We start from the raw sequence: 22,775 nt of genomic DNA on the forward strand, positions 1-22,775 counted from the left end.
GGCCATCCCAGCACTCCCAAGATCACATGAATGCAATCTGGGTGCTTGGTAACTGGCTTGCACTTGCAATGCTTGCAGCATCCCACGGTCACTTGTTCACAATTTGTGACTTTCCCTGCTGGCTTCCTATGAGCAAAGTCAATGGGGAAACTGGAAGAGAAGGTCGCAAATTGCTCTGGTAAGTCATTCCCATTCCCACCACTTTTGCACCCTCAAGGATTTTCTATTCCACAGTGTGTTTGTGTTGGGCTGTAGCAGCTGCCTTCCCAACTTCTTGCCCCTGGCAGCAACCATCCCCTACCTGGCAACATTGTGCTGCAGCAGTCACTCACTGGCTAACCCAGGGGTAGGCAACCTTGGCTCTTTTATGACTCGTGGACTTCAAGTCCCAGAATTCCTGAGCCAACCATGCTGACTCAAGAATTCTGGGAGTTGAAGTCCACGAGTCATAAAAGAGCCAAGGTTGCCTATCCTTGGCGCTAGCCTCTTGTAACCTCCTGATTTTGCCTGTGGGAAACTGGCATTAAGTCACAAGGAGGTCCTTACAACTGTCGCTTAATGAGAGCAATGGGACTGTTGGGATTGCTGTTGCTGAATGATGCAGTCATGTGACATTGTGCTTTAGGACCACATTGTTTGGGAAATTCCAGTCCCAATTACCTTTGTTAATGGAGGACTATCTGTAGTTGGTTAAACTCCATATTTGTCTCAGTTTATAAACAAGTACATAAGTAAATGTGTGCTTCATTTAAGAGAAAACATTAACACTTTTTAGAAATAAGTTTCTTTAATTGACACAACAATGTTCCCATGATATACAGTACACTAAAAGAACTTTCCATATATTTAACATACACAACGGAAATATTTTGAACATCAAATAATTCATCAGCTCTTAAACCAACTCACAAATAAATAGAAAATAATTCTGATTTACATCTTGTAGCAAATATTAATTTCAATAATCTGAAACAAGTTTCAGTTTGAGAAATGAGAATTACACATGTAAAAATTAACATTTGTATTTCAGAGCATCAAACTACACACACGTACAAAGTGATCTGACACACAGCATTTTCCAGAAATTCAGGGAAAATAAACAATCTCAATAATGTTATACTTTATTTGGGTAGACATGGGGTTTATTATATAAAAGCAACATTTCTGAATTGGTGAATCACTTCTTTGTTTTTCCAAACACATAATTACAATAGCATGAAATACTGAATTAAGGTTAAATTTAAGTTTCTTCAATTGAGTCCAAAATTCTGGGAATTAAGGATGGTGTATATTAAGTACCATTCTAGAGATTACAATGTATAACCAGGGAAGAGGTATATTATCATAATTTTTAACTGTAATAATTCTATCATTTAAAGTGATTTATTGATGGGAATTCACACACAATTTATAACCTTATTACATTTCTATGCCATTTTTATTCTTGAAGTCCAATATGGCGTACCTAATTCTAATTACAGTATTTTCCATTTTACTCTTAAAAAAGCCCTGTGGGGTTGTTTAAGGTAAGAGATTATGTGTAGCCCAAACTCATTCACAAAGCTTTATAGTGACCTAGTCGATTCCTCTATAATCACTATATGCCAAATTCTTTTTCACTTACATCCACTAATGGATTATTTCTGTTTTGAAATCACCACTGAATTAAGAGTTTGCTTTTCAAAATTTGATTACAGTTTTTTGATTTGTTACCTTTGTTCTAAAAAGGTAAAGGTAAAAGTTTCCCCTGTCCAGTCATGTCCGACTCTAGCGGGGTGTGTGTGTGTGTGTGGTTATCTCTAGCGGGGGGCCAGCATTGTCTGAAGATGCTTCTGTGGTCATGTGGCCAGCATGATTATATGCTGAGGCTCACGGAACGCTGTTACCTTCCCACCAAAGTGGTACCTATTTATCTACTCCCATTTGCATGCTTCCAAACTGCTAGGTGGGCAGGAGCTGGAGCAAGGAACGGGAGCTCACCCTATCATGTGGCGCTCGGGTCTCAAACCTGGGCTGCCAGCTTTCCAGCTGACAAGCTCAAGGTCTTTAACTCCTAAGAACTTCAAATAATCAAATATTCAGTGCAATTATTCATTTTAAAATCTAAGCTGCCCGAAAAAATTGATGTGCTTGAAGCAAAGTTGGCAATTATTATTAAAATGTTGGCTTCACTGTAGGAAGCCGTTAGTCTGACGAGATATTCAACTTATATAAATTAATTCCTTCTTTCTCCCACCCCCCCTTAAAAAAAGCCATCTCTTATTAGACACAGCACTGTTTTTCCACATGGTCTCACACCTGGTGACACTCTGGGGCAGGATTTTGAAAATTGTGTTTTATAGTACTTAAGCATTCTGTGACTAACTTGAAGGGGTTCTGTGAGAAACCAAGAAGGGGAAGAAATCCACTTAGTACAGCAGTTTTTTTGCTTTTTGGTCAGGGTTTAGGGATATTTGTTTTTTTTTTAAAAAACATACAGGTAGTTTTGACTTACAACTGTTTGTTAAAGATAGTTCAAGTTTACATCGGCCAGGGAAAAAGTGCTTTATAACTTTTATTTGCCCTTACGACCATCCCTGCAGTCACATGATTGTAATTTGGGTGCTGGAAAAGCAGCTCATATTTATGACTGTTTGCAGTATCTTGTGGTCACATGATTGCAACGTGCAACTTTTTTTTAGCTGGTTTCCAGCAAAAAAAGCATCCGTTGGAAAAGCCACACTCACTTAATGATTATTTGCTTAATGCCTATGGTAAAAATGGTCATAAAATTAGATCCAGTCACATGATGACTCAATTTTATGTCTTCCCCGATTTAAGATGGAAATTCCAGTCCCAATTGTGGTTATAAATTGAGGACTACCTGTAACACCTTTGCTGTTTGCTGGAATATTTCTAACGCAGGAAAGTGGTTTAAGTTTGGGATTGGAACATTAACTGCTATCATGTTCTCGCTCATACAAAGAATCTCAGATAAAAGCAATCACATGTCTGTATCATAAATTGTATCGATATACCCATGTTTACATATAAGAGTAAAACAGTTGAAATCTCTTTAAATGTTGTGTGCTCTACATTATACTTTCTTCCTAGCCATTTCTCAAAAGAATCAACTAGAATCCAGCAACAAATTAATCATTTCTCAGTCAAGAATGCCATGGCATTATTTTCATAGCAACATTACATCAATATAGATATAAATACTTACAAAACCAAAAAAAAACCCCAAATGCAGTGCAATTGTTTTACTTCAAGACAGACAGGGAAAAAAGGTTCAAGTATTTAAAGCATCCTTTCAAGGCGCTCTTTAAGTTTTACATTGCACATATAAAAATAGTTTCTCTTCCTTATTTTTACAGACATGTTTCACACTAAAATTGGAGCTGTGTAACCATTTAGATTAGAAAATGAACTCCTATTCCTCATTCAAAGTATACACATTTCTCAATCCTAATATTTTATTGCTATGCTCAGGACTTTCATCCCACCCTCCTTCCCCTTTATTTAAGGCTAATCAGGGTGTGTAATATAAGCAAATTCTGTCACGACATTCTTCAGTCAGCCTTTGCATGTTGTGGAGCAGAGGTCCCCAACCTTTCCGGCTTGGCAGCCCAGCTGGGGTGGGAGGGAAGAAGGGATGGTTGGCGTGAGTGGTAGGGGAACACGCAGCTCCATTTCTGCAAGCAGCAGGCACATGTGCCTGCCATTCCTGCAAACGGAGGTTCGCACGTGAGTGCCTGCTGCTTGTGCAAGTGGAGCCGCGTGCGTGCACTCGCCCATCGCTCGCGCAGCCCGGTTCTGAATGGGCTGCGGCCCACTAGTGGGCCACAGCCCAGAGGTTGGGATTCTCTGTTCTGGAGAGAAGCCACTTAATTTTCACCATTTTCTTTCTAAAAATAAAGACTACTGTAGAAAAAATGTCATCCAACAGGCACTATTATAGATTTTCCTTTAGGAGCCACTATACTCTGCTTTGATAGAAGAGTTCTTAGGATGGGCCCCATCTAAGATTCTTATCTAAGTCCCATGGTCTTGCCTGCTTCTACTGGAACATTTCACCAGAAGCTTTAGGAGCATTCCTAGTCACCACTTCTTATTAGTCACAGCTTTCAGTGAATATGAAACATTATGACTACATAGCATTTGCTCCCCAATCTGAGAAAAAAATAAAAAATACCACAACTAGGTCCTTGAACATTTTTCATTCTCCAAGAAACTGGAATATAAAAGTTATACACTACATTTTTATATAATATGCAGTTTTCTGTGACACGGTAATTTATCTGTGCCCTCTAAAAAGCATATTTAAGATCCAATAGAAGACAATATACATAGCCGGGGTTGAACTGTGAAGTCCTTAGTGCTCCCTGCGTTTGGTTGTTTCTTTGCAGTTGTTTCATTACCTGATTAAGTACCATCATCTCTGCTAGTCAGTGAGGGGTTTGCTTTGTTTACACACAATGTATGTGTAAGAATGGTAACAGCCAGTATGTAGGGCAGACAGGTAGAAAACTAGCAGAGCACATCCATGAACACCAACTAGCAATTAGAAGACATGATGAACACTCCTTAATCTCATAGAATATGGGCAAACTCAACCGTGGTTTCAACTGGGAAACTCTGAGCATCCCAGAACCATCTAAAATCCCAAAGGACCGGAGATTTCCTGCATGCGTGGCATTCAAAGCCAATTACATTTATCCACATTCAAGACAATAAAAAAGCTAAAAAGGAAGCAACCCATCCATGAACACATCCTTTCCAATAACCAACACCCGTCTTATAAGCAGGAATTAATACCAGACAAACAATAAATACCCTAATCAAGGAACCACACCCCCACAAACCCTTGTAAGGCAAGATAGTGCTTATAAACAGGGAGAAAACCCCATACTCTTTAGCATTGATGATGTTATCTAATCAGGTAAGGAAATGTCTGTGAACAAACAACCAAGTTTACAGACCACCAAGAACTCCACAGTATATTTAAGCCCTTGTATTCCCTAACATAAATTTAAGGTTAACTGTTCTTTCATCCAACAGCCAAATGGGGTCGCTTGGTAATAAAATTGTATTTTTGCTACAAAGGAATCTATGCATTATCTCTAAAGGTTTCCAATTTTTATTACCTTTTCCTTAAGTATTGCGCACTACAATCCAATGGCGAAATGTGTCATCATTTCAATCTTGTTTTAAGTCAACTGGGAAGGGGCAGGTATAGATTACCAACCTTTGCATGTTTCGTAACACAAGGAAAATATCTATGAAAACAATTAAATTACTCAAATTACCTGGTAAGAAACAAAGTATGTAGCCCAACCAAATTAGGTACTCAGAAATACTGTACCGTAGGTTCAACTGAGTCCAAGGAAGCTTACATCCCAGCAAGCATACTCTGTTTCTAGCCTTTGAAGAAAAAAGCCATCGAAGAATAGTTTTGCTTACTGTTAAAATGAAGATATAAACGTTTTCATTCAAATATTCTAAAAGTGCATATTGTGCAGCTGTTGAAAAGCTCTTTCATATTTTGAGCAGCAAAAGCTTCACAGAAGAAATAACTTGGGATCACCAGTCTACTGAGTTAACTCTGGAAGCATCTTAACACCAAAGCCAAGACGCTTTTAGTTTCGAATTCTACGCTTAATGCTGACTTGTTATTAACAGTAATGGCAACTGATTTTTATGGCTTTTGACTTAAGGAAACTGAGGTATATCTCCGTCAAAAGAGGCCAAAACAAGAACCCAACTACAAAATTATATCATAGAGAATTGCACGTAATAAAAAGTTCACCCAGAAGAGTGGCAACCGAAGGCGTTAAATTACAGTGGCAAATCTGTTCCTCCAAATTTGTTATCAATCTGAAAATTAGACATTTCGATCAACACTAGCTCGTCATTGAGATAACCTTCTAAATATTGTCTCTATCTTTCTAGAAACCTTAGTCAAGACATTCCTAGTTGGACTCCTTGCAAAATGTAGACTGCCCTTCTGGGCGGCTCCTTCAAGAAGGGATTAGCTGTAGGGGACCTTTGACAAACCTTTGACACAATATGCACGCTTTAAGTCCATGCACACAGAAGAAATCCAGCTAGTAAAGGAAACAAATTCACCATCAGTAGCCATAGAGTTATTACCAGGCTGGGAGAACAGGAACACAGATCTGAAATAGAAGAAAATAGTACAAAAGACAAGATAAATAGTAATTGTACAGATGCTCTTCATGTACTCTGAAGAGCATTTAAAATATTTCCTATCACCCACCCCTCAAAAAAGAGTCGGAAACAGAGATGTTTCACGAATTTAGGAATTAATTTATCAAATGAAAGAATGGAAAAAATCATAACCGATTATTTGTGTGAATGTGTCATAAATATTTAGAGCATTGAAGAATAGCCACAATAGTTCTTATCCTCTGCCTAAGTGATTGAAGCTTATGCCATTATTTCTGTTAAAAATCAGAAATAAATATAAATGGAGCAATTCTAAAAGTTTTATTCTGATTTTTACTTACCAATAGGTACAACTCTTGTTAAATTAGCAACTGGAGGGGGATCTTGTTCAGGTGGACAGAAATTGCAGAAATCCAAGCACGCTGGGCAAATCAGATTCCCCATATGTAGCCATCCGTTCATCTGAATGTTCACTGTGAGAATTTGTCCTGAGTGACTACACAAATATGCCATGTCCTTGACCCAAACAGTCAGTCCACGGGGAGAGCAAGAAACCTTTGGAATAAAACCAAATATGATATGTTTACAAAGTAGATTGCACAAAGAAGCTATTTTATTACAGCAGCCTCTTTTTTTAAAACCTTTCATGATGTACTTTGTTTACAATCTCATTGTGTAAAGAAAAATGCAAACTATATTAGTACTTTCCAAACAATTACTCCTAAGAACAATGATGAACCTGCTCTATCTTTTCACCTTAGTATTAGTAGCTACTTCTAAATTCTTGCCAAGGTCTGATGATCCAAACATGTTATCTCCACATGCATTTGGTAAAAGGATTATGAAGGTTCAATGACTACGTAAATCTATGTGAGAAGAAAATCTTTTACAAATTTCTTCATCAGTAAATTGATAATTGTGTAGTTTTTTTTCCTTCAGCATTCTTAGAAAAGTCTAGTCATGTAACACTTGCCTCAGTATAGAAAACATGCAAATAATTAAATTAGTAATCTAATTATTTTAATATAACAGCAGTACAAAGTGCAAAATTAAATTGTGGTTCAGTTACCTGATAACACCCACTACCCCAATCAGGATAACTCAGTTTCTTTCTGCACTGTTCCATAATGAAAGCTGACTTTTGAATGAGGCAAATGGAATTTGGCCCGTATTTCTCTGCACCATAGTTTCTGAAAGGATCTGCAAAAAATAATAATTAAAAAATGCAGTTTTCTGCTAAGATCTATCAGACTATAGAGACAACAAAATTATCAGATATTTACTAGGACATTTACATCATAAGCAGAGCTGGCAGTAAATTATTTTCCTAACTTGTTCACCAACTTTATCATTTATTCAGTGTATATGGCTGTCCACTAGGCAGGCAACTCAGAAAAATGTGACATTTTGAAGAAGGCATACATGATTTAAGACTGGCATGTAGCAAATTTAAAATCAATAGCACTGAATGGTTATTAAAACAAATATATTCCCATGGTGAGCCATATGTTCAGCATGGGCAGGCATTTCTATGTAATGATGATCGATAGCCGTTGTCATGTTCTCTGCGATGCTTGCACTAATTGATAAAACAAGTTTTAGTAAATGAGCAAGCAATGCATAAGCATTCAAGATATAAATGCATTTGTTCCAACTTCTGTTTAGAAGGCATCAAGAAGACATACTGTTTTCTGCCGCACCTTTATATAAAAAGAATTTTAAATAACACAGATTGGTATCAGACAAATACTATTTTCAATTTATACCATCAGTGGTGCCAAAAGGCAGAAGCTCAGAAGCCTTGGTGGAACAGTGGTCTAATGCCTCCTTAAGTAACACCAGCTGCCTGCAATTAGTGCAGGTTCGAGTCCCACCAGGCTCAAGGTTGACTCAGCCTTCCATCCTTCCGAGGTAGGTAAAATGAGGACCCAGATTGTTGGGGGCAATAAGCTGACTTTGTAATAATGCCGCTTGGGGGCAGGGGGCGAAAGCCCTAATAAGCAGGCATATACATAGAATGAAGGCTATTGCTAAGCACATTGACTTGTGCTTCTTAGATTGTAAGCCACCCTGAGTCTTCGGAGAAGGGCGGGATATAAATGGGATTTTAAAAAAATGACAGAATGTGATATAACTTCAGCCCTGATGACAGAATAGCTGTTTAATCAGTATGCATATATGAATTGGGGTATATACAAAACAGGGAAAACCCATCACAAAGCATAATGCATTCTGTGCTTTTGGGGACCAGCTGTCCTCTTAGCCACCATGAAATTTCAGCATAGCTGCTTCCCATAAAAAATAGACTCGTTCGATTCTGTGCACAGAGCAGAATACCTGATTGCCTCTTCCAATTCAGGTCACCCAAATCCAGATATTCTACCCACATAACAGCTCATGCATGGATAATTTTGCCCTTCCCCACTTATGGAATGGTTAGGACAGGGTGAAGGTGTGGGCAAAGCAGTGCTGGATAGAAGAACACCTCTGCCAAATCCTAAACATTTCAAAAGCAGTACTGGTAAAAGAAATCTCAAGTAATATTTCAGGGAAGGAAAAAATATTAAAATAGTAGGTCCCCTAAAGATCTATGCAGCCACCATGCACTGACCATAAAACACGACTGTTACAATTCAAATAGCATATATATTTGAAGTTCTTGCTGTCTTGTAGCTCTAAGGCTTCCTTCAGGGTGACCTGGGATCACCTAGGATTTTGTGTTAAATTTGAGTCAAACTTAAGCTGCTGGATATGACCAAAGGTGGAATCAAGTATAAAACCAACTGACCTGGTTGGTTTTCCAGTATCCGACAATCTGAACTGCGCTGAAATTCACCGCTTAAGTGCCAGCTAAATTCTTGACTAAAAGGGCAGTAGTCAGCAATTTCAACCGATCCACCATAATAAGGCAAATCTTTTGGCAACACCCCATTCAGACTATCAAAATACTGTAAAGAAAAAAAAAGTTATCATAAGGACAAGGAAAAGTTAAATTACAGTAACAACATTTCTTTATTCCTAATGGAGATGTTATATTCACCTGCAGCGGTTTCAAATTAAACTAGCTAATACATTGTAACTGCAATTGTTACTAGAATTAAATCTGTCTCGGGATATGCTTTTTGATAGTAACGGCTGTTGACAAATACATTGTATTCTGACTTTAAATATGCAATTAAAAAAATACAAAAGAGAACAAAAACATTTAAAAATGTAATATACAGCTAACAAATACATTGTTATACTACCAAAAAAAAACAACAAAAAAACAACAACAAAGGAACAAACAAGTTCCCCAAGAAGTAATATATTGAATTGACATATGTATTTAACATTATATCAAATTACACATAAAATTTTCTCTATTTTTATAAAATAGTGTGCAATCTATGCCAAAGGAAAACATATTGTCATATTTTGATTAGTAGCTAAAATGATCTTTTTAGTAATTATTTATGTTGTGACATATAAGCTTGTGCTGTTGCAATGCTCTATGCTTAGAAAGTGACATAATTTGTTTACTATCATCTCATTAACACGTTTTCAAGAAAAATATCAGGAGTATAACATTAAATTTATATACAGTAGTACAGTGTGATATTATTTTACAATACTGTACGGTGCTCCTGTTCAGTTTGCCCAGTCTGTAACTGTATGCCTGCTTATTGTGAAAAACATCTAGAACTATGCTAATTTCAGCAATAATTGTTTTATCAAGGCTATTACATTTGTGTTTCCCCTCTGGCAGGGAGGTGCAGCCTGAGACTTATAGATTAGAAATAGCCCCAGAGCATGGAGACTTCACTGCTGAAATGCAAAATATCCAATTTAAAAGTGTTTTCTAAAGCTAAAGAGGAATGAGGTTTGAAATAAAGGTTCCCTATTCCATTTTTTTTACTTTAAAACCCTTAAAATTGGCCCAAATTAAGCATGTAATGTTGAAATCTAAATGGTAATATTGATAAAAAAATCTTTTCTCTATTAAAAGCTATCTAAATAACAGATTATTAACTTTAAACACACTATACAAACAACAGTGTATTGAAACAACATGATGTACTAAGATTTATAACAACATAACAAATGGGGGGAGGGGAGAAGAAATATTTCTACCTCTTCCAGTAATATTGTTGTGCCACCCAATGACCTGCCAGAGCCCTCGAAAAGTTTGAGAAACTGAGCTACCTATCCCTGATCATATATTCCATTAAATCATGTACTGTTTAGTTAGGGTTTGTTGAAGAAGAATGAAAAAGTGGATTCCTTTCACAGGATAAGTCAAACCTAACAAAGTGCAAAATGGTTTAGCACAGACACGTCAAACTTGCGACGTCACGTGATGTCGTGCAACGTATCGGGACCGTTTTGCCATTGCCGGCAATGGGGTGGGCACGGCTTCTGCGTGACGCATCCGGCCCACGGGCAAGCAGTTTGACACCCCTAGTTTAGCACAATGTGAGAATTCAGCCAAATGCTGTATATAATTCTAATCATGCTCGGTAACTCCTACCTTACCTCCCTCTATTGCTGTTGAAGCTACAAGAATGCTTCCACAGCTGGCTGACCTTTAGATATGATTAACTTCTACTTAAGATGCAGTTTAGCTTTAATAAGATTAAAAGCTAATGGATGATATATGTTCGGTGGAGAGGTTAAGACATCAGGCTAGAAAACTGGGAGACAATGACTTCTAATCTTGCCTTCGGCACAAAGCCAGCTGGACAAACGTGAGCCTGTCCCTCTCTCTTTCAGGCCTAACAAGGCGGCTGTGGCAAACCCTTCTGAAAATCCTGGCCAAGAATATTTCAGGGACTTACTTAGGCAGCATACATATATATTCAAATGTTTAACTCAATATTATGATGCTTGTAAGCTGTTACTTTACTCAGTATGTTTCATTTTTTGGATTTTTTTTCTCTTTTTCATCTTTTAAAAGAACAGTATTTTTTTTAAAAAAAGAATGCATTCAATTTAACTTCATTGCCCATGAATAAGATTCAGCTGTTTTCCTTCAAATATAATTATGCAGATTTCAGTTCCTTTTAAGTTCAAAAGAAGTAAGTTGGATTCATTAAAAAACACTGATCTAAATCTAAACCCTTTTTTTGCTATGCTGAAAGAGTAGCCAAGAGGCAGGGATGGTAAAGATAAAAGATGCCATCATAATATTATTAGAAGACAAAGGATGTCCTTATAATATTAAACCTGGATTCACACAAACACGTTGAATGAGGATGCATGGCTTTTCACACTGTTTAAACCTAATCAATATAGTTTATAACAGGAGATGGTTATGATCTTCTTAGGACTTACTATTACCTTTTTTCTTCCTGCTCTTTAAAGCAACAAGGTATCTCTCTAGGATGTTTTATTTCCTATTTGGGGGATTTAGGTAGTTTTAAGAGGCAAAATGGTTATCTTAAGTCTTGCAGAACCTTAAAGCATCTATCTTGCCTCCTAACCCTTCCCCACTTGACAGAATCAGTGCAACTATGAGTATACAGAAGAGCACTAGGGATGCTTTAAGCCTTTGCAAGACATGAGGCAATGATAAAGCCAAAGTACCTATTACCTAATACAATCCTGGCATAGCGCATTGAGGGAATACTGCCTTTGGCTTAACACCGCTTCTGAATAAGGTTATTAATTCAGAAGAATGAGACATGCTTTTGTTTCATGTGTCATATAACATACCTGATATTCCTGAGGCAACTGTTGAGAGAATTTCTGTAAATTGCACACTGCTACTGCTCTTTGGTCCTGCCTGCATGTTAATTGTAATGGATTACTTCTCAGAGTGTCACAATATGGGGCTACTGGTTCTTTTCTTAAGATTAAAAACAGAACAGCAGTTAACATATTATGTATATATATATGTGTGTATATATATATACATACTTCGGTGTGTTAATAAACACTACTTATTATTCACAACAGTTAATTTGTAAGAACAATTTCAGGGCCATCACTGAACATGCAGCGCACATATATTATGCTTACATTCTCCGTTGCTGATTGATCCAAAACTTGCAGCTTTTCATCACAAAGTCGCAGCCTTTTCCTCGGCCCCATTCTAGTTTTTCTGCCAAACTATAATTGGCTTGATACCAGCTGCAAAAATAACAAGTGGAAATGGTTCTTTAGAGTCCAACTTTCTGAACTATTAACAACAAAGAATCAAATGACAAACATTAGTTTGTCTGTTTTTTTGAGCTATGAACCAGAGTTGCCAACCCCTGGGTCTGTGGCCGGGGGCTGGGCTGCAGCCCGTTCAGAAGAGGCCACGGAAGTGGTGGGTGAGTACACGTGTGCGTGAGGTTGCATGGTCTGCTGAGCTGGAAAGGTTGCTGTAATTTAGAAAGCACTACACTAGTGTCTAAGGAATACTGTGTAAGTACAATGTATCTTTTTTACCCAGTGTCTTCCATTAATGCCAGAGTAATCCGGGAGAAGACCCTGTTCTGTGTTTGTGATCCAGTCATTGCTTCATTCTGGAATTAACCAACATCAATAATGGTTAGCCGCAGCAAAGAAAGCAAACAGAGAAACAGCCTGCATTTCATGGGAAGCACACTACTTTTGCCAATAGTGAAAACATATTTCATTACTTTAACAACCACAGTGAAATTAGGAGTTACTCTTGGAATGTCAGGGAGCTATCTATAAATTACATTCATGATTATTTTCTTATAATAAGAAATAGAACAATAGGGTAACTAAATGGAAGAATGGAGAATCTAAATTTACTGTAATTGCTACCATGAATTATAAAATATAAATGAACCTTCATTTCTGGCATGGTATCTTGACAAAGATATCTGCGTCTTTCCTTTGCATACTAAACAACCAATTTTGTATTATTTACAGTCTAATATAGAATTCTTCTCTACCACCTTCAAAATAAAGGAATTAACTAAGTCCAGGTATGTAGGAAAAGAGTACAATATATTCTCTGGTGGCTTTTAGTTTTTAGCTAATGATTTATACCTATATTCACTCTGGCTGTGTTGATCAATAAAAAAATCATTCTAAACATCCTTGAGTTTCTCTATTACTACTTGCTAAAGACAAAACCAGTTGAGATTCCACAGGATAACTTTTGTATTGAAACAATGCTATGTATATCTATATATTAATTGACTACTAACCTCTAATAATCGTTTCTCCCAGTGATTAAGCTCTGTACCTATGCCTCCTTGATTTTCCAGTTCCATTCCTTCTAAATTTGGACAGTCAAAGTGTTTTCTTGCTTCCTTCTTTAGAAAGGTATTAGACAAATCTCAGCATTGTTTATTTCAAAATAACACCTACTTCATTTTACACATAAAGTTTACATGATATATAAAATGATACTTTATCTAGGAAAGATTTTTTAATGAGAGAACCCTAAGATGCTTTCATACTTCAGTGACGTCAAGAAATTTCATTTAAAATTAATAGCACTTGGAAACCAGCAAAAGGGTAAGTACTTCTGTGACATATCATGCAACCTCAACCCTTGCAGTACATTATTATGGAGCATTAGCAATGATTCATTTTTTTAAATCATTACATATTTTAGAGAGCGGGGAAAAACACAAAATATTTTAATAATTTAAACACAGTTGGAGACTTCAAGAATTCCCCATAAAGTGGAAGAAGAAGAAATAGTATGGTACCCAGCATTGGAAGTGGAAGAATTTTCCCAGAACCGTTTTCAGACATAACAGTGTGTGGCAATTTAGATATTACTGAATTTAACTCCCAGGAGCCCTAGGCAGCAGAGTACGATAAGGGATAGTAGCCAAACTAAATTAGCAACACCTAAAAGACTGAGAAAGGTTGAGGGCAAGAGAAGAATGGAACGAAAGAGAATGAGGTGGATAGATGGAGTCACTGAAGCAATAGGCATGAGCTTAAATGGACTCCAGAAGATGGTAGAGGACAGGAAGGCCTGGAGGAACGTTGTCGCGATGGGTCAGACACGACTTCGCAATTAACAACAACAAAAGACTGATAAATTTGCTTGTTCTGCTTTAGAAAATTGAGGGGGGCAGAATATTGAGGCATTAATGTTCTTTCACATCCTATGGCAGTGTTTGAAGGGCACTGGAGTTTGGAGAATATGCAACTATAGATATATTTCCTGGTTTATCTTCTCTTGTCAGTCAGAGGACCCACTAACTTCACAGGAATTGGTCTGCAAGCTAAACTGGTTTTGGGAGTAAACTGAAAATATGAGGAAACATTTTTGTCAGCAGGGCTGAATCTTAACATGTTGAACATGGCTTCCATTTTTATTTGCCACTAAGGGTCTAAACAACCAGATCAGATTTTTGTGAAAGAAAATAAAAATAATACTTACAACTACCTTAGGAGTTACCAAAAGGAATACATTATGAGGCAAAATGTTATTATCCCGCACATCCCATAATCTTACAGCTTTACGTATAACTTTATCACTCCACTGATACACACCAAGGCTGAAAGGAAGACAATTCAGTTGTTACAACTGGGAACCAGGATCAGTTCTTAATATGATCAATAAGCTGAGTCTCAACTATTGAATATACGAGTAAAGTAGCTATTGTATCTTCAAGACAACTGACTTCCAATGCAATTACCACTGAAAACTAGGAAGTAATTATGCAATTTGCATAAAAAACTGTGTTTAATCATGCCCACAAGTACTGTTCAGTGAAATCAGTTTTGTAAAAACTGCAAAGATCAGTATATACCTTTCATTAAATAGTGGCAATCCATTTGCATATCTAGGAGTCAAAGGATTTCCATCATCATCACGATAAAATGCAAAAAGTCCAGCGGAGAAACCCTTAAATAGAACCCCAAAAGTAGTTTACCTTATGTTTATTTAGCCCACAACAAGTTCTGATAGAAAATTGCTAGGAAAAGAGGAAGAAAGATACAAACCCACATCAAGGTTGCCTTCAATTGGGATCGCTAATAGCTCCACTAATGACATGACTACTAAACAAGACGTCACTTGACTGCACTAAATTTAAAATCCAATTTTTGGCACTACCATTAAATGAATCATCAGTCGTAGTCCTTAAATGAGAACTTCACACGATCGCAATTTGCAACTTTACTAATAGCTTTTTTATTGCCTCTGTTGGTTGGACGCTAACTCTGAAGCATGCAAGTGGCAATCACACGACTTATGACGCTGCAGTAGTCCTAAGTGTGAGGATCAGTCATAAATTTACGTTTTCAGCATTGTAACTTTGAATGGTCACTAAATAGGGTAGTCATTAAGTAAGGATTACCTGTATATGAAATATTCACAAAAACACAACCATCACAAAAATTTTAGCATAGCATAGCATCAAGATAATATGACTAATATGCTAAATTCCAAAGCAAGTATTAGGGCAATGCCTTATTTAGCCGATCTCAAAGACAAGGCATTGAAAAAAACGGTGAAGGAGAAAAGGTATAAAGACCAGTTAGGGAATTGGAGAGGACCACAAATACTAACAATATGGAAGCTTAAATGTTTATAAACAGTCTTGATCTGCACCCTTTTCCTGTGGTGAACTACTACCATCTTTTCTTCTTTGTCTTTTAATATTGTGCCTGCTATAGAGATTTAGAGATTGTGATCTTGTATACTTTATAGGTTTTTTGAGCCCTACTACATATTTTTATAATTTTTTAAAGAAATTTTTCTTCAGGATTTTAAAAAAACATAGCATCAAATACCAGCTCTTACCAAAGCATGAATGATTTCATGTTTCACTGTAGACAACATGCCAATAAACTCCTGTGGTTGACTTGAAATCATATTTGGACACAGATTAGCATATCCTGCAATTGGTCTGGAAAAATGGTGATACGTTATACAAAATGAGGAACTTAAAAATGTCAAGCTTCATTATTACATGTAAATTCTTTGTATTATCATAGTCTACAAATGTCCTATGTACAAAAATGTCCCTGCACTAACCTTTTCTCGTGCAAATATTAAATCTGTCGGATGTAAACTCAGAAAAGGGAAAAATGTTCTCTCTCAATTAGTGGTACTTATGCACGGACAACTATAGTACCTGTACAGATTTATCTACGGACTTTCCTATCAAATATCCATTTTTTTCCCTTAAGCTCACTTGAGATACCGTACTCACTTTTTACTGTGCTGAGAAAAACCTCAATACTAGTCATATAACCAGCAACAAAGGCTATACAGAATATCTAGGATTTTCTCAGCTACGGACACAGCCTATGATCCCGAGATGACAACTCTTAGGTAAAACATTTCTCTCCTCAGACTACAGATCTTTAATAATTAATGTGTTAATGTCATGTATTTCCTCAAGAAGCTTTAAATAGTTTTCACACATTCATTTCTGATTTATTTTTCTCATAACGACTCAATGAAGTCCAAGTAGGAGACCACAAACATATCACTGGGCCTCAAACGTTTTGGTCTGTGGGAGTCTTTAAATATTGACATGATATTGTTACTTTTGCAACAGAGTAACCATAAGTAAATTGAGCTTGTGGGATATATAATGCTACCTGAATATAGCCTCGCCTTGCAGGATACTCCTTATCACTTTTGTCTTTTCTAGGCAGATAAGCGTATTTCTAAACAAAGACTGTGTTGCAGCCAACTATTATGTATACAGTATCCATCTGAGGGCCAGCAGTTTCTGAGAATAAAAATTGGTCTACCTTTTTGTTAAAATGTTTTTTTAAAATGTTTTGAAAAAACACCTTGGGATAGGAAGCATGAAAGATACCACGGGAGACTCTGCAGGCCAACTCCCCTCCTCCCTCCTCCGGAGCATGACAAGGGGAATCACTGTGGCATTAAATTATAAAATGTGGCTTCCTATGTAAGCCGTTTAGACCATTGCAGGGATATCATTCTCCTATTATTCTAACATGGGGAAAAACTCAGCCAGCAGGACTCACTTGGAATCCTGTTTCCTGCTGCTCTCTTCACTGAAATTCTGTGTGACCTTTCCTGCAGTGTAATCACAGAACAATGCATTATCAACTGAAGATCAGCATGGAAGAAGTGATTGTGGTAGGATATTTATGTCTTTCTGACTCTTTGGCCCACCCTTCCCTCTCTCACTGCTTAAAACGGAATGCATGCAGATAAATCTTCACTGGAAATACTTGAGGTCTGTGGCTCCCCACAGTTCACCTCCTGAGCCAAACTTTCTGAGATTGGGAAACAATGACTTTAGAAAAAAAGAGCCAGTTGTGAAAACTAGTTGTGCCGTCTAATGACAGATCATTCACTATACTTGCCCCTTGGGAGAAATCTGGTCAAACCCTGGATGGTAAATAAGCCTTTTCAGAACATTTCATCAGATTAGTTAAAGTTAGCTTGGAGATTACCTGTCCATATCTGCTTCTAGCTGACAATATGCTGCGTATGCGATGATGTTTTCTTGGCCACATCTTTCAGTAGTCAGAGCACTAATATACAGTATAAAATCAGCATCTCGAACGCCTTCCTGGTCTGCTTTGCCAACAGTTTGACAATTCCGTCCATTTGTATTACATACCCTACATTGCTAAGACATTACATTTCAAGAAATCAGGGTCATATAGTCTTCAAATATTTATTTAAATTATAGTCTGCCTTTATGACTTTTATAAATAACTCAACGTGAGGAACGTACCTTCCTGTTCCTATTTTCCCCACCCTATCAGGTGGGTTGGGCGGAGAGCAAGAGAGGCTGGCCCGAAGTCACCCAGCAGGGTTTCATGCCTAAGGAGGGACTAGAACTCATGCTTTGCTGGCTTCTAACCCGATGGTTTCACCACTAGACCAAACTGGTTTCTCTCTTTTAACTCTGAAATGTACACATTTCCTACTTTCCTTTCTTAGGCTGAAGAAACATTTGAATTAAGTTTCTATACTAATTATTTTTAAGGTTTTATACTACTGCTTGTGGCACAGAAAGAGTTTGATAGCTTTCAAAATATTCTAGAGAGCAACATTTCCAAATTCTAAAAGAGCTTTGAAAGGACCCAAAGTTCATAAAGAAATCTGAAAAAGAAGGAATACAATATTCAAATACAGATTTATCGCATTTTTTTTCTAGGTTTCTGGGGTTTTTTGTAAAAAGAAAGCTTTAAAAGTTTCAGATGTCATAACACAGCTGTCTTCCTTTTGTAAGAGTAAATTGCCATATTACAGATGTTTAAAGTGCATCAGGCAAATCAAATTGATATAATTTTAATTTTATTTTATTTTATTAGATTTATATACCGCCCTTTCCCAAAGGACTCAGGGCGGTTTATAGGTGCTTTAGCATTTCTTTAGCAAGTTTTGCCAATAGAAGGAAATGTGGTGACTACTATATTTGCATATTTTGTTGGCATAAATATTCCTGTGTGATTTGATTTACAAATCATAAAATAAGTCTGAGTTACCTGCAGATGTTCTTCAGGGACTATAATTGGCCCACACTTGGTATGTTCTGCACAGGCTTCTCGACAGTATCTGTGAGGATCATCCTTCTTCCTTAAATACTGGTTTGTTACACACTGTCTTCAATTAAATCATAATCACATATTTGTGAGTGAAATGAATGCACATAACAGTCACACACAAAACAATACTCTAACTGTAAAAGCTATTAGCATTGCCAAAATGTTAAGCTGCTTATTAAAACTGAGCTACTGTCTTTGAGAGATGAAAAATAATATGCTGACATATGGAATGTACTTGTAAAATAGATCTCACTGATTCTCCTTATAATTGCTGAAAAATATACATACCTACTTAACAGGACAGTACCCATGGGTTTCCGAACTTGAAATGCCTTCTCTAAATAAGAAATAGCTTGTGGGAAAAGCTTGTTCTAAACAAAAGAAAAATAAAACAATAAAAATTGACACTTTTTAAAAAAAATCCTTCTAAAGATTTAATTCAAAACTGTAATAACTTTCTAATCATATTTTCACAGCCATAAACTCAATAGAAAAAGATAGCTTTATTTAAAAACTTAGAGTAACTCCTTGCCAATCCCAAGGATTCCGTTCTTGAAAACTGTCATAGTTGGATAATTTGTAGTTGGTAAACTTAAGATCTTAGGAATGGGAAACAATTCCACCTGATAAAAGACCTCAAAGATATTATGTCACAACTATAATAAAGCAAAATAGTAAAACCAGAAAACAAGAAGGAATTATAAAAAAACACACCAATAATCCAGAAAAGCATACTGTATGCTTTAGAACAGGGGTGTCAAACTCAATTTCATTGAGGGCCGCATCAGCATTGCAGTTGCCCTCAGAGAGCCGGGTGGGTATGGCCTGGGTGGGCGTGGCCTACTGGGTGGGCATAGCTACTGCGCGTATGGCCTACTGGGTGGGCGTGGCCAGCTCTACATCGTTCGCATCAAGGGTGCCTATGGGGGCCTGGGCAGGAATGGGACAGATCTGAGGGTCTCTGGCAGGAGGAGGGTCTCTGGGCCAGGGCCAAGGCAGTGGGGGCCGTTCCCTCACTGTTTCCAGGATGGCTTCATGGGCCGCATGAAACCACTTTATGGGCCGAATCCGGCCCCCGGGCCTTGTGTTTGACATGTCTGCTTTAGAACACTGGCACTTCTGAAAAGATTATTCCTTTACTGATGTTATTTTTTTATGCTGAATCTACTACAAGTGGACAGTTGAGGCACAGATTCTGGTGTTGAAATAAAAGTTTTGAAAAATGAATAGCTGCCTATCTACTTTTGTTCATCAGCCAAACTAGTTGCATGCTGCAAATATGTAAGGGCTGAACCTGATGATGTGGGAATTCACTTCCTTAATCTGGCAGAAAAGGTCTGATTATTTCATTGAAATCTGGTCAATTTCATGCTGTAAAAATTAGACCATTTCTTCAAGCTTTCAAACTAACCTACTAGGTTCCATCTAACATCTGAGTTAAAATGAAATCAGCCATACAAGTCTGATAAGAACTTTTGCATCCATTATGTATCATCTCAGATGGATGTTTCATGACTTTGCAAATAGTCAAATTTTGGAGAGTTGTTCAGGAAAAATTCCTACAGACACTGACACTTGCATATGATAAACTTACAGATGGCAAGAGGTTACTGTATTTATATTATCTATAGAATCAAACTTTTTTGTGGGGAAGGGAACTTCAGAAGAATTCCTAAAAGTTCTTTTTAATGTTAGATTCAGCTCTGGGATAGAAATAAATTAATCCTAACATATAGTGAATTTTGCTAAATCTGGACTTAAACAAAATGGAATTTGCATAAGTGAGGTGTAAAGAAAGGAAATGAGAAAATAAGAGCCTGTATCTTATTGCTGACATGTTAATCATGATTAAGGAAATATAAATCTGTGCTTCATTAGAGTGACCTAATCCATGCATTGTTTTAAACCAAAAACAAAGAAACCACATTATGACTTAGCATTATGGTAAATTATATCTGCCCTAATTTCCTCGTACAATTATAGATATTAGGCAAATTAGAATGCAACCTTGAAAGTGTACATCACACAGACCTTTAGCCTAGAATAATTAATTTCATGTAAGAAAACAGAATGCAAGAAGTAAATTACCTTTATAAGGTGTTTTTTTTCAGGGAGCAATCTATGAATAGAGAGAGCAGTTAGTAGACATTTTTTAATCTTCATAAAACACTGTTACTACACAAATTACTTCAGTTCCTATAAAGTCAGCTGAGTCCCATTCCCTTTCCCTTTCCCTTTCCCACTGGTTACCATGTGTTTTAGTTACTTGTTCAAACAAGGAAACTGAAAGCTATTCCTGTTAACAATAATAATTTTGGAAGGTTGTTATTATACTTACTCTTCAACACTTCTGTCATATACAGTCTTAATTCTTAGTTGTTCATTAATGTTTCTTTTCATAACGCGATTTTCTTTAAGATAAACTTTGTAAATAACCTGTTTGGAGAATAGGTTCATTTAATAAAAGTGCTTTTGTAACTAAACTTTTACAAATCTTAAAATCTATCATGTTTACATCTGAACTGAAGCATAGATACAGTACAACTGATTTGTGTTCAGTTCCTAATAATCTCAGTGAGTCTTATTCCTCAATAACATTTGAGGAATATAGAAAGGTAAAAATATTTAATATGATAGATTGTATGTAAAGGCTTTATTTTATTATTTGGTTGTGCATCCTGAATCTTCTATTATTTTATTTTATATTATTCACCACAAGTATATAGGCAACGTTTCTGAAACAGATCTATGAACCATTTTCACATTTACAATTTTGAAGTTACTTGCCAAGTTTCTAAAAGGCATTCTTTTTATTTTCAAAATATTTTTCTCTGAAACGCCTGCAAAATGTTCAGAACCATAACCTGGCAAATAAAAAGCATACTGGTGATTCAGAATCCGACAATGAAAACTACTAAAGATGTAGCGGGGCTAACTTTCAGGTAAACTGGTTTGGGATTATTCCTTCAACAAGCAATTTACCAAGGACTGCACTGATTTAGAATAAACAGTTAAAAACACGGTTTCTGCCTTTTCTTTCGCAACCCATATGTATCACGAACCCGGAAACGCTGTTTTGAAATGTGGCTGTACTTCTGTTAGTGACTTCCTCCCCCCAACCGCCCAATTTGACTCAATAATCTGTTATTCGGTCAGCTAAATCACAGATACGATGGAAGCAACTCTGAACATTGCTACACTTAAACGAGCAAGCAAAAAAAACATATAAAAATGGAATGTATGACTTAAGCACCGCAGTTCAGCCCATCTTTTCCCTTCTTCGGACTATTTTGCCTCCCTCTATCCCCAGGATCCTCACCTCCCTGGCACTGGGGATGTGGTGGTGACAGAAGGGAGAGGCGATGTTAAAGGCGGGAGCTTGAGCCAGCAAAAGCAGCTCAGCCAAAAGAAGGAAAGCTGAGAACGGGCTGGCAAAAAGGAAAACTTCCCCGGCCGCCGAGGCGGCCGCCATCTTAGCCTCCTTCTTCCCGAGTCCCGTATCACCAAGGTGTCGGAGCCGGAGCCAAAGAGTGCAGCTTCTAACAGCCAATGGGAAATCACGGAATTACGGTAGAATTAATCCTATTGGTCACACCTCGACACAGAGAGGCGGAGATAGAAGGAGCAGGGCTTCCAGGGTGCGCGAAGAAAGGCCAAGGTTAAGAGCCACGTCACGTGCACTCCTGCTGTCAATCAGATTGCTGGCGGTATCTGCAGATCTGTTCGATTGAACTGCCCTGAATGGGACAGGCAGAGATTCAGTAGCAAATGCACACAGGAGACCGTTGCTATGCAGGGCAGTTATGTAGTTTCTCACTTACAATGGACTTTCCAGTACAAATTAGTGTAGTTAAATGAAGATTACCAGTAGCTTGGAGCCAAATGATGTAGGCAGGGCTTTAAAAACTAACACCAAGAGTTGAACTATATTTGTAAGCCTATTGGGAATGAAGATATTATACATCTGTAGCAGCTCTCATCCACAGCATGGAAGCCACTGCATTCTGCACCTATTCTAGCTTCTGAATGGTCTTCAAAGCAGTCCCATCTAAAGTGTATTGCAGTAGTACATTCTGTTTTGACTGCCTTAATCATATAGTGTTATGTTTTGTAATTTTGTAAGCTGCTGACCTATGTGTGTGTTTGGT

General features: G+C 37.2%; 1 protein-coding gene across 2 annotated transcripts; it reads right to left on the minus strand.

The window, feature by feature from the left end:
* Positions 1-2,327: 2,327 nt before the first annotated feature.
* On the minus strand, positions 2,328-22,114 carry LMLN (leishmanolysin like peptidase). Of its 2 annotated transcripts, XM_083350703.1 has the most exons (17): positions 21,947-22,114; positions 20,966-21,063; positions 20,716-20,746; positions 18,916-18,998; positions 18,568-18,685; positions 17,524-17,702; positions 15,884-15,989; positions 14,889-14,983; positions 14,516-14,633; positions 13,320-13,427; positions 12,586-12,662; positions 12,172-12,282; positions 11,866-11,998; positions 8,960-9,119; positions 7,241-7,371; positions 6,513-6,726; positions 2,328-6,161 (listed from the first exon to the last, which is right to left on the minus strand). In XM_083350703.1, the coding sequence occupies exons 1-17, from the start codon at positions 22,097-22,099 to the stop codon at positions 6,061-6,063; spliced, it is 2,016 nt and encodes a 671-aa protein (XP_083206829.1). In that variant the 5' UTR covers positions 22,100-22,114; the 3' UTR covers positions 2,328-6,060. The 2 variants fall into 2 exon arrangements, with proteins under 2 accessions (XP_083206829.1, XP_083206828.1); XM_083350702.1 differs by lacking the exons at positions 14,516-14,633; positions 14,889-14,983.
* Positions 22,115-22,775: the final 661 nt, after the last annotated feature.

The sequence above is a fragment of the Vipera ursinii genome (genome assembly GCF_947247035.1).
Source record: "Vipera ursinii genome assembly, chromosome: 1".
Lineage (NCBI taxonomy): Eukaryota > Metazoa > Chordata > Lepidosauria > Squamata > Viperidae > Vipera > Vipera ursinii.